The 12,090-nt window shown below is 43.8% G+C and overlaps 1 protein-coding gene across 3 annotated transcripts in view; it reads left to right on the top strand.

Moving 5' to 3' along the window:
• Wdr63 (WD repeat domain 63) overlaps nucleotides 1-12,090 on the top strand; it is a 67,575-nt gene that overhangs the window by 38,549 nt on the left and 16,936 nt on the right. For all 3 annotated transcript variants that reach the window (XR_867216.3, NM_172864.3, XM_017319579.2), the window contains 5 exons: nucleotides 734-820; nucleotides 2,622-2,750; nucleotides 4,148-4,221; nucleotides 6,070-6,271; nucleotides 7,212-7,299. Coding sequence is in view for 2 of the 3 variants with exons in the window: in NM_172864.3 (NP_766452.2) it covers nucleotides 734-820; nucleotides 2,622-2,750; nucleotides 4,148-4,221; nucleotides 6,070-6,271; nucleotides 7,212-7,299 (580 nt within the window). In the remaining variant the exon portion in view is untranslated. The remainder of the gene's footprint in view (nucleotides 1-733; nucleotides 821-2,621; nucleotides 2,751-4,147; nucleotides 4,222-6,069; nucleotides 6,272-7,211; nucleotides 7,300-12,090) is intronic.

The raw sequence follows: 12,090 nt of genomic DNA, 5'->3' as shown, positions 1-12,090 counted from the left end.
ACCCAGAGCCATTTGCTAAGCCAAGAACACCCAAAGTGCCTTTGCATGTGTAACAAGAATGGTGTGACTGGTGTAGAGTATTTTGGGAAAGGGCATAATAAAATAAAGTCACCCATGGCTCTCCCATATCGGCCTTCGTTAATGTTTTCTTTTTGTTCGGGCATGCTGTTTAGCTGCTGACGACTGCCCTGGCTTCCTGTTGTATATTCTACTTTGTTCTTGTTTTTAAAAGAAAGACCCTCTGGTAACATACAAATTCTGGGTCAGGAACTAAGATAATTTGTCTGCCTTTCTTCCCCCATGATTGGATGTCTGTACTTCATTCTTGAGAATCTGGGTAAAGTCCGTTCCTCCCCAGGTCTGAAGCAAGCTGTACCTAGATTCAGAGCGGAACAAAATCTCCCCCAAAGCCTGGGAAGTGCACGATGTTTGTCTTGCAGTTAATTGCTCCGTAGTAGCATTTATTAACACAAGCATAAAACAAAGAGTCGGGGATAGGATGGAGAGATGAAAACGTCCTCCCCAACATCCCATCTAACGGATGCTGAGTTACTTCCGCTACAAACTAGGTCAGATTACGCCCTAAGGCAACTGCTGTTGGCTACAAGCTAGGGCTGGTTACGCAGTTAATCTTTCTCAGATTGGTACACCCCGGTCTCCCTTAAAAAGCAGTCTTTCAGACCCAATTCTCTGAATCCTGAAAGTGCTATGCTGACACCTCTCTCCATCTTAGATCGTCTTGTGGGATATCACGGCACACGCGGACCGCATAGAGAACATCAAGACGGGCGGCCACAGAAGTAAAAAGACCTCTCTCAAGGTTTGCTCTCTAAGAGATTCTCACTCACGGGGATGCTTTCCCCATCCGAGGGTTTCTCAAAAACATGTATAACAGATCTGCCATGTTTTTAAAGACTCCGTGTAGGCAGCACAGGAAATCATTTTCATTTTGCCACCCTTCGCATCAGTTTGTGGGCACATGCTGAGTAGCGTTTTATGGAATCACTCACTAAAAACACAACAAGCTTCGTTGGCCAGTACAGGAGTTTTCAGGGTTTTATTTGTTGGCTGTGTTTATTATTAAGGGAAATGAAGGAAGCAAATACTATGTATAAAGCGATTTGTTGAAGGACCCTAGGATGGAAGGATGGAAAGTCAGGGTATCAAGACACTGCCTCAGAGGCCTTGGCTGTGCTACCTGGCCTCTCTAAAAGGAAGTTCCCATGTATAAGATGAAAGAGTAACAGTCCCTTCTGTTGAAAATACGTTACCAATGGGCTGACAGGATGGTTCACTGTGTAAGTGTACCTGCCACCATTCCCAATGACCTGAGTTCGATTCCTGATACCCAAACAGTGGAAGGAGAGATCTACCCTCACGAGTTAGCCTTTGACCTCCACACTCAAACACACACATACATACATGTGCACGTGTACAAAATAAATAACAAAAAAATTTAAGTTAAAAAAATGTGTTATGGTTCTGTGAGGCTATAGATCCCAGTAAGAGCACTGGGAAGAGCAGCCAGCATCTAGGTGAGTTTTTCCCCTCCAATATCACATATCCCCTCCAGCCCCAGTCCTACAGCCTTGCTATCCATAGGTCTCTCCCCAGAGAATGGCAGGATGTATGCATCTCTGTACCCATGGAAACACTCCTTCATGAACAGTTTGGGTTCATAATCCTTGTGAAATGTTGCATCTAATGAGAGAGAGACAGAGAGAGAGAGAGAGAGAGAGAGAGAGAGAGAGAGAGAGGTCTATGCTAACACCGGCTACTCTTCTGCTCCCGTGGCTCACTTGTCACTGCACTGCTGTTTTCTCAGTCATCCATCCCCTAGGGCTAAGCTGTCACAAATCCCCGTAACTCAGTAAAATCAAAACTTCAGAGGCTAGTAAATTATCAGTCAAATTTTTTATCAGACTCATCCCACAAAAGTCCTGCGCAATGAACTCAGAACCAATTGATATTGATACAGGCTGCCCACCTAGATTGGACAGATTGTCCTATATTATCCTATTGCTCTTCTATGGTATTCATAGCTACCTGTGGTTATTTAAAGTCCCATGAATTGTGTTCATCTTCTTCCTCCATCTTCTCTCATCCTTCTGTCCTCTGTCTCCTGTCCTATCTCTCTGAAAAACTTAGCCCTGCCTACCTTTTTCATTGCCCAGTCACAGACTCTAGGTTTACATTTCACCTGCCCTTTCCTGTTTATCAACAGCCATCTGCAAAATGTAGATATTAAACTACTTTTTAAAAAATATTTGTTTATTTTATGTATATGAGTACACTATAGCTGTCTTCAGATATACCAGAAGAGGGCATTAGATCCCATTACAGATGGTTGTGAGCCACCATGTGGTTGCTGGGAATTGAACTCAGGACTTTGGAAGAGCAGTCAGTGCTCTTAACCACTGGGCCATCTCTCCAGCCCAACATTAAACTACTTTGAAAGGGAAAATTGGTAAACCTGTTACTAAGTATGTGGTATAGGGAAACACGAATTTGTGTTTTACCTTAACTGATACAACTCTGACTTGTTACATTTTAACTGGAATGGCCAGAAAAGTTGGCCTGTCAGCTCTCTGAAACATAACTTTCTTCTCACCTTTATCCAGCCCATGTTTCTCCTTGAACCAGACAGCAATAAAGAATCGATGTACATCAGACACTGTGCAGTGTCTTCCATTGAAAATGGCCATAGGAAAGTAATCACGGATATACACTGGCTGCCCGACTCATTCGAGGTAAGTTTTGATGATTGTGTGAGTGCTGGGCCTCAAACCTGTCTTCTCGTCTTCTCTAGAAGAGCAGACAGTGCTCTTAGCCACCAAGCCATCTCACCAGCCTGGATTCTGTTAGATTTGTTTTGTTTGTTTTGTGACAGTGTCTCGTGTATCACACACTGGCTTTGAACTTACTAAGTAGTCAACGATGACCTTGAATCTCCGATTCTCCTGTCTCCGTCTCCCAAGTGTTGGGCTTACAGACGTGGGTACCTTACCCAGTGTGTGTGTGGTGCTGCTGGAGATCACATCCAGGGCTGAGGGCACACTTGGCAAGCGCTGTACTAACTGAGCTACCCTCGGTCCCTGTTTAGTTTATAAGATGTGTTTTTTAAGCTTCTGAAATAGTATTGTGGCTTTAGGAGTTCGCTCTAGCTTCATTTCTATTGCTGTGATAAAATGCTTTGGCCAGAAGCATCTTAGAGCAAGGGTTTACTTGGGTTATATTTCCAAGTCCATCCCCGAGGGAAGTCAAGGCAGGAGCTTGAAGCAGAAACCATGGAGGAACACTACTTGCTGGCTCCATTATTAGACCCTTCTTAGGCTCCTGCTTAGCCTACTCTTCTCACACAGCTCAGAATCGCCTACCTAGGGTTGGTTTCTCCCACAATGGCTGGGCCCTCAGTCACCAAGTTATAATAAGGTAATTTCCCACAGATGTGTCCATGGGCCAGTTGGATGTAGGCAATTCCTCAACCAAGGCTTTCTTTGACAGAGATAATCAGGACAGAGTTCTAAATCTTTCACATGCAAAGCCCTGGAGTGCTGAATCTCTAAGATCCTAGGGGTGTCCTCCCGAGAGGGAGAGATTCTTAAACTGTCAGATCCAACGGAAGTCAGCATCTAGCACACAACCAACTGACCGTGAAAAACTGAAAGAGCCTGCATTTCCAAAACTAGTGAATAATGAGGTGATTATGTCACCTGCATTTTACAAAACAATTAAAAGTAATCTGTGAGTATGCAGATAAAATTCAGGTCGTGTAAACTGAAAAATCTGAGAATCAACATTTATATGCATCCTAATTAAAACTCTATAAAAATGTTTCTGTGAACAAAGAATGGATAAGAATTCCAAGTAGAGTTGTGTTAGATCTTAAAACCTGGATTCCAAACTTCTAGGATAGCGTTAAAGATAGTTTAACAAAACTTCTTAAAAGAAAAAAAATTAAAAGAAAATAGCCATAAGAAAAATTAGTTCTAGCTACTTAGAAGTTACCTTTCTCTGATAATAGTCTCTGTGCTTTGAGAGTTGTGTATATGTATTCCTGGTGAGATGTCCATGACTAGGGAGGTCAGAGAGAGCCTTGGAGGAGAACTACTGCTGTTAGCTGACAGAGTGTTCTTTTCTTAAACAGATTAACAGGATGGGATCCGTCTTTGAGAACCGAAGTGGAATAAATTGTCAGCTCGTCACATGCTCAGCAGACTGGTACGTCTCACTTCCAACACTGCCTAAGATCCATCCCAGGCTGTGTTCTTCTGGCTTCCATGTTCCTAAAACCAACATCTTCCTTCACTCTCCAATAATTATTGAGCAATTAAAGTAATGGGAGGAGAACTGCATAGATTATCATTGGCATTTACAACAAAGCCAGGGTTTGACCTGAGTCCGAGCACTCAGAAGGCTGTAGCAGGCCAAGTTCTATGAGGATGAGGCCGCACGATCTACATAGCAAGGTCCAGGCCAACCAGGGTTACATAGTGAGATCCGGTGTCAAAGGAAAACAAACGAACTTTTTAATGGAGAAAAATTTGGAAATGATAAGAAATTGGGAGCTAGAAGTCTCAGCTGATAAAAGCCCTTGGCCACAAAGCCTGACGACCCAAGTTTAACTCCCAGAACCCAGGGTGGAAGCTGTCCTCTGACTGCCGCACATGCACCACAGCATGCCAGCGACCGTGCTCAGACACATCGCACACACAGTGATGATGATGATGATAGTAAATAAAATACTTTTGGAAAACCAAGAGTTAACTAGGTGTGGCATCAGCGCACCGAATTAGCCAGAGTTCCTCTGCTTCTTCACGTGCCATACTCGGAACTCTATGGCTTATGCCGTTTCCATTCAGTTTATCTCACAGATCTGAGGTCGTCACACGTAGCAGGAAGGCCTCTGAGAAGCAGAAGCAGAGTGTCTACTTTTCTGATGCGCATCCATACAGAGCGTTGCTATAATACAGCAGCTATGGTGAAGGCTGCCCATTTAGATGCGATCATAGCTGCCTGATTATAGAGTTAACTCAGGACAATGTAGGACGTGCAATACTAACAAGTATGCTTATCTGGACTTCACAACTTGAAAACGTTGCCCCTAAAAACAGCTTTGTAGCTCATAGTCTAAGCACTCAAAAGACTGAAGCCTGAGAGTCATGGCTTAAGTTCAGCCTGAGCTGCATGGAAAGTTCTTATTCTTTTTTTAAAAAAAAAAATCTTTGAAGTTGGATGCAGTGGTGCACACCGTTAATACTTTAAACCCTTTGCACTTGGAAGCAAAGGCGGGATGATCTGTGTGAGTTTGAGGCTAGCCTGGTCTACATACTGAGTTCCAGGGCAGGTAGAGCTGTGTAATGAGACCCTGGCTCAAAAATAACCAAACGAAAAACAAACAAACAAAAAAACAAAAACAAAAATTCTTTGACCCATGTAGAAATAACACCTTGTGCTAGGGGAGTAGACAGGAGCAGGCGCTGTGAGGTCCAGGACTACTGACTACTTTAACAGCCACCACTAAAACTAGACATTTTAAATAGATGAACTTATTATATATATGAGTCACATCTTAATAAAACACTTACATTCCTTTTTAAAGTCATCAGTTACAAACTGAATCCCCGTGCATTACCATCAAGACAACGTAAGTCATGAAACATCCCTAGTGAGCCTGGTGTGATTCTGCACAATAGGAAGCACCATGCTGGGGCGGGGCGGGGCGGGGCGGGCCAGTGTTCTGGCTTCTCTTACAGAGGTCCCAGGTTCAGTTCCCAGCACCCACATGAGACAGCTCCCCCTCTGGGAATTCCGGCTCTCAGAAATCTGAGGCTTTCTTCGGGTCTCTCTGGATATTACACTCACATACACAAAGTCACACAGCCACACACAAATGCAGTTAGCTAAAAAATCAAACCTCTGAGAAAGCAGCGCGCAGAAAGGCCTTGCTTCCTAAAACACTCAGCTCTAGAAACATTAAGACGTCGCCATTGTCTCGCATGGTATCCGGACACTGCATCTCTTACTCGGTCTTAATTTTAAAAAATAATAACATGATTTTTCTTTTAGCACGATTTGTTTTTGGGATATCCGGCCCCAAAAACCTGCAGTCACAGCTGCAGCTGCAGCCTCAGCAGCAACCACAGCCACCAACAACGCAAACTCCCAGCAATCACCGGTAGAGAAGAAGAAAGAAGAAAACATTGACATTCCCTTTGATGTGCCCTCGACTTTCTTGCACCTAGATCTCTCCTGGAAACCCCTGTCTAGAGTAAGTAACATGGGCTCGGCTCCTCCCTATACCCCATACTCGTGACATAAATCACACCCAGGTACCCGCCCTCCAATTGAAGAATGGCTTGAGTTGACACGGGACCACAAGATCCATTCATTCATTCATTCATTCATTCATTCATTCATCATCCATCCATCAAACTCCTTGACTTCTGGTGACACCCAAACCACAGTGACCTTGGCTGGGATTGATACTTCTTGCGTAAGTGAGCCACAACTTACAAATGGCCGTGTGGTGATTTCCTCAGCTTCGTACTGACTCCTTGAAGATTGGCAGCTCCTCGGGTGGGCCCAGGAAGTCTAATTGAGTTGTGAATAGTTGAAGCAAAACAAATGAATACGTAAATGTACCAAAGAATAATTGCATGGCAAGTGGGTAAACAAATATCCAGAAGGAGAAGACTGAGGAGCGGGCATAGGGGAAGAAACCTAAGGGCCGTTTATCATTCTAACCAGGAATACATGACGCAGGCACAAGGCCACAATTGTCATTAAGGTAAAGTATGTCCCTGATGGGACCTGCAGCCATCCAGTTAAAAGCAAGGTCCCTTCCTGAGCCTTTATCTTTACCTTTAAGAAAAACTTAGGGAAGAAGGCTAGCAGCCCCCTTGTTCATTATCTTATGCTGCAACTCATGAAGATGAGTTTTGGAATACAATATAAAACACATAAAGAAAGAAAATAGCACTTTGGGGTTGGGAAACATGTCCCCAGGCAGGCTTCCCTTGGTAGCTTGGTTATAGAAATAAGAATTGGGTGTTTTTCATGGGGAAAAACAACTCGGTTAAAGGCAGGGGGGGGGGGTAGTGATACAAGGTGAGTTTCTAGTGAACTAGAAGCAGAGGGACAGGCCAAAAAAAAAAAAAAAATCCAAGGATTTTCTAAGAATATGTCTTTCTTTTATTTTCTTCCAAAAGTTAAAACTGTCTAAGGGTGATACAAGTTTAGACCACTGTCCAACCAAGCTGAGCCTGGGCGAAGACCCTTTTCTTTGCAAAATACAAGGTAACTAAAGCACCTTTGTCTATTACAAGGGTGTCTTGGAGCACTGCTATCCATTTATGTCTAAGGTGAGTTTCCTGCTAGAACTCCCTGATTCGTAAGAGCACGCAATGAAACCTCCATGAAAGTTTGTATCTCTTTACGAGAGAGGCAGCTTGTGCGGAAACCATCAGGACACAGATGGCAGGCACATCAGAATTCGTAAGAGCACGCAATGAAACCTCCATGAAAGTTTGTATCTCTTTACGAGAGAGACAGCTTGTGCGGAAACCATCCGGACACAGATGGCAGGCACATCAGATCCTGATGCAGTTCTGTAAGCGCTGAAAGGGTGTCTCTGTGTCTCTGCTCTGTTTCCTACTTTTATTGGTCTTGAACTCCTAGACTTGAGTAGAACTTCTCCCTCGGTCTCTGAATTAGGCAGTACCGTGGGTACATGCCTCCAAGGCAACTTCTGTATGTTTTGAAGCCTCATGTCATTGGCTGCTAAGGAAGAGATAGTTTTCTTCAGGTGTGTGTCCACTCTTATGTTGACCATGCCCTAGTGAATGGTCCTATAGTATCCTATACGTACATGTGGGTAGCGCTACCTGGAATCAGAGTGTAATAAAGAAAAGAAAAAAAAAAGGACATAGCATAAGGTTGAGAGGTGCTCGAAGTTGAGGGATGGGAAGCGTGCTGGCTAATTTTATGTCAGTGTGACACAGTTTAGAGTTATCAGAGAAGAGGGAACACCAATTGACACGATGCCTCCTAAGAGAAAGCTGTAGGCAAGCCTGGAGGACATTTTTTTTTTAAATCAGTGATTGGTTGAGGAGGGTCCAGTCCTTTATGGGTAGTGCCACTCCTGAACTGGCGGTCCTGGGTTCTATAAGAAAACAGGCTAAGTAAGCCAGTGAGCCGCATCCCTCCATGGCCTCTGTATCATCTCCTGCCTCTAGGATGCTACCCTGTTTCAGTTATTTCCCTAACTGCTTTAGGGGATGAACTATTATATCCAAGGGTGAATGGGGTAAATCCTTTCTTCCCAAGTTGCCTTTGGCTGTGGCGTTTTATCCCAGCAACAGGTAACCCTAAAAAAGACAGGTGGACAGGATCGAAATACATTCTATACATGTATGCATATAGGGTCAAACTACATTGTATACATGTAAGACATGTTCAAAGAACATAAATACAATAAAATTTTAAATTAGTGAAGCCCACCTAAGGAATGTGTACTGTTCAAAGAATAATTTTTCTGAATGAAGTTTATCTCAGGCATAACATAATGCAGTATGAAACACAAAGAAACAAATTTCCATAAGTTAAAACTTCTAATTGATAGTTTCACAATGCCATGATAAATCAAACTGAATGGAAAAAAGAAAAAGAAAATCCGTGTTCCTTTGGAATGTGATTGAAGGGTACACCCAAGCTCTCAAACCCCTCAAAGGAAAGGATTGCTGAGTGTTCAACTGGAGAGCAAAGCACACTCAAAAATTCATAAAACTAAGTAATAATTGAAGTATTGTCAGATTCTTGCCTTGCCTCCAAAGATTTCTGTTGTAAAATTTCCAAGGTTTGGTTAAACAAAAGGACATCTAAGAAAAAAAGTGGTTTTTTTAAATTAAATTTTAAAAACATTCTTTTTATTCATTCACTTTATATCCCACTCACTGCCCCACTCCCAGTCACTCCCTCCCACAATCCTTCCCCCATTCCTCCCTTGCCTTCTCCTCTGGGCCGGTTCTTACCCCCCACCACCACCAGGTATCCCCCCACTGTGGCACTTCAAATCTCTGCAAGGCTAGGCACATCCTCTTCCACTGAGGTGAGACAAGGCAGCACGCACACACACGCACACACACACACATGCACACACATTTTTTTTAAATGTAGGTAATGCCCAGCTGGAGAAGAAATATTTAGGCCTGTGCTGGAGAAAAGAAGGGGAATCTAGATTTAGGGGCATTTTTAAAACATAGCACGTTTGTTTCCCCTTGGTGTCCAAACAAACAGTTTAAAGGAACCACAGAGTCTTCTCCATCACGGGCTCAGATGTGATGCGGGGTCATGACCTCGACTTCAAGAAGCTGTGTACAAGGCTCAATCAGCTAACAAAGCAGGGATACTCCCATCTGTGAGGGACGCGTTCCAGCGCCTACTATACCCAGTTCAAACCCCAAAAGCACACATGTATTTCATAAACAAGACAAAGTAAGAAGTTAACAGTCCTGTTAATAAAATGCGGGATTACGACTGTATACTGGAAGTCCTGGGTTGTGCTTCCGGTTTTTCACTCGAGAGTGTTTCCTCGGCCTCTCTTGAGCACGTCCAGACCACCAACATCATGATTTAGGACTCTGGGACCTTTAATAAGTTAAAGGTGGGAGAGGGTTGAAGGAGGGGAGTGCTGTCACTCGAGCTCAAGCACGGCGTCCTACGGAAGCCTGTCTGAGTACCAAGGCATCTAAGCGGCTGACAATGGGCAGGTGGCGTGTGCAGCATGGACGCGCCGTTCCCTGGACAACCCATACCCTAGCAGCAACCAAGCAGACAGCACAGGTCTCACTGCTCTAAGGAGGCTGCCATACAGCCCAAAACTCAGAAGTGCTTCATTTCTAGAACTTTCCATTTGCTGTTTGCTGACATCAGCTGCAGAAAGTGAAACCACAGATGGCGGAGGCTCCTTCCTGGATTTCAGTCTCCTTGTCCTAGCAACTGCTTAGGGAAAGAAAGATGTGTGGTCGTCTGACTGTTGACGCACACGTGTCTAGTTCTCTTCACTGCCCTTCAGTGGCTGCTTCGAGGATTTTGCAGTTCTGTCTTTAGACACATAAACCCTTCCTTCTCTTTCTTTAATTTTTTTTCTTTCGTGAACTTAGGGCCTCACACATGCAAGCTGCCATGTGCAGTCTACATTCAGTCAACACGTATTTCTTACACTCCCCCCAAAGGTCCTAGGCTCTAAGAACACAGTATTGGAAAAACAGGTCTTGGGACTGGAGAGGTGGCTTAGGCCTCATGAGCACTGACCGCTCCTCTGTAGGATCCTGGTTCCGCTCACAGCGCCCGTGTCAGGTGGCTCACAACTCCCCGACTCCAGCTCCAGGGACTCTCGCTCTCTTTTGGATGTGCACATGCTCAAACACACATAATTTAAAATCAAAAATATTTTTTGAAGATAAGTCTTTTCACAGACCTAATATTCTGGTGGGACAGATAGAAAATACATTTACATGCACTTAAGGAAAAGCCTCTCGTTAAAATAAGCAGCTTATAGAACACCGTTATGTTGTCAAACATGAAAACATAGCATCCAAACATTTTCTTTTTGCACAACGTGATTTTATATATTACTCTTTTTAAAAAAGATTTATTTATTTATTTATATGAGTACACTGTCGCTTCAGACACACAAGAAGAGGGTGTTACAGATGGTTGTGAGCCACCATGTGATTGCTGGGAATTTAACTCAGGACCTCTGGAAGAGCACTTGGTGTTCTTAACTGCTGAGACATCTCTCCAGCCCCTACGTATTACTCTTAAAGAAAAGCATCTGGGATAAATCAAAATAGGAGGAGCAGACATGTTCCCAGCAAAAACACAAGCAGGCCATACAGAAATTCATGCTGCAGGCAACTCCATGGGTTCAGAAAGATCTGTGGCTTCCTGCCTCCTGTGTGAGTAACCAGCCTTAGTAATTTTATTAGACACCTGAGGTTTGGACACACTGCCAGCCGAGCACCCATTCTGGCCAGTCTCGGATCTGTTCATTAGAATGCACACATAACTTCCCTAAGACATTTTGTCTATTGATTGGGACATTTGATTGACTGGATTCCTTGGACCATGGATCACCAGCGCCTGGTGAACCTGCCCCATTTTTCTGGTACTCTGTCGCCACCTAGTGACCAAGGACTTCCCCCCACCCCCATTATTTTAGTATCCAAAATAGGTCATGGTCCCTGGACATAATCTAGTAATTTTTTTAAAGTTCTAAGTGTATTACTTTTTAATTAAAATATTCTTCATATAATATAATCATGGGTTTCCGTGCCCCAGCTCCTCCAAGATACCCCCCCCACCTCCACACCCACCCAAATCCACACCCTTGCTTTCCTATCTCATTAAAAACAAAAGCCAACTAGAACAAACCAGACTAGGAAACAAACCAACCAAGAAAAAGAAGGTGCTAAAGGTGTGTGTATTGGTGTGTGTGTGGGGGGGGGTATACAGGCATAGACACACAGAGAAATCCCACAAAAACACAAAATATGAACTCATATAAGAAGACCTGTAATGTTAAAACAAAATAAACAAAAGGCAAAGCAAAACAACACAAAACAAAAACAAAAACCCACCTAGACAACGCATAAAAAAAAGTCTCCAAAATATCCAATAACACTCTGTTGGAGAAAACTTTTTTTTTTTCACTTGTGAGCAGTTGTCAATTGGAAATAGCTTCTGGGTTGGGGATGGGAGCTTGTGTCTGCTTCCCTTGTCCGCACTGGGATCCCATCCGGCTTAGCCCTCTTCAGTCCCTGTGTGTGCTACCACAGTCTCCATGACTCCTCGCGTGTATCAGCCCTGCTGTATGTAGAAGACCTCGCTTCCTTGGGACTTAATGAGAAATCTCACTCAGAACTGAGTGTTCCACAGCCTTACACTCTGCACATTGTCCAGGGTGGGTCTTTGCGTTTGTTCCCACCTGCTGCAGGAGGAAGCTTCTCTGATGATGACTGAGCAAGACACTGATCTATGGAGAGAGCGGAATGTCATCAAGAGTGATCTTGTCCCTTTAGCAGAGCA

Source organism: Mus musculus, chromosome 3, assembly GCF_000001635.26.
Source record: "Mus musculus strain C57BL/6J chromosome 3, GRCm38.p6 C57BL/6J".
NCBI lineage: Eukaryota > Metazoa > Chordata > Mammalia > Rodentia > Muridae > Mus > Mus musculus.
This window is presented reverse-complemented; position numbering and strand designations above follow the sequence as displayed.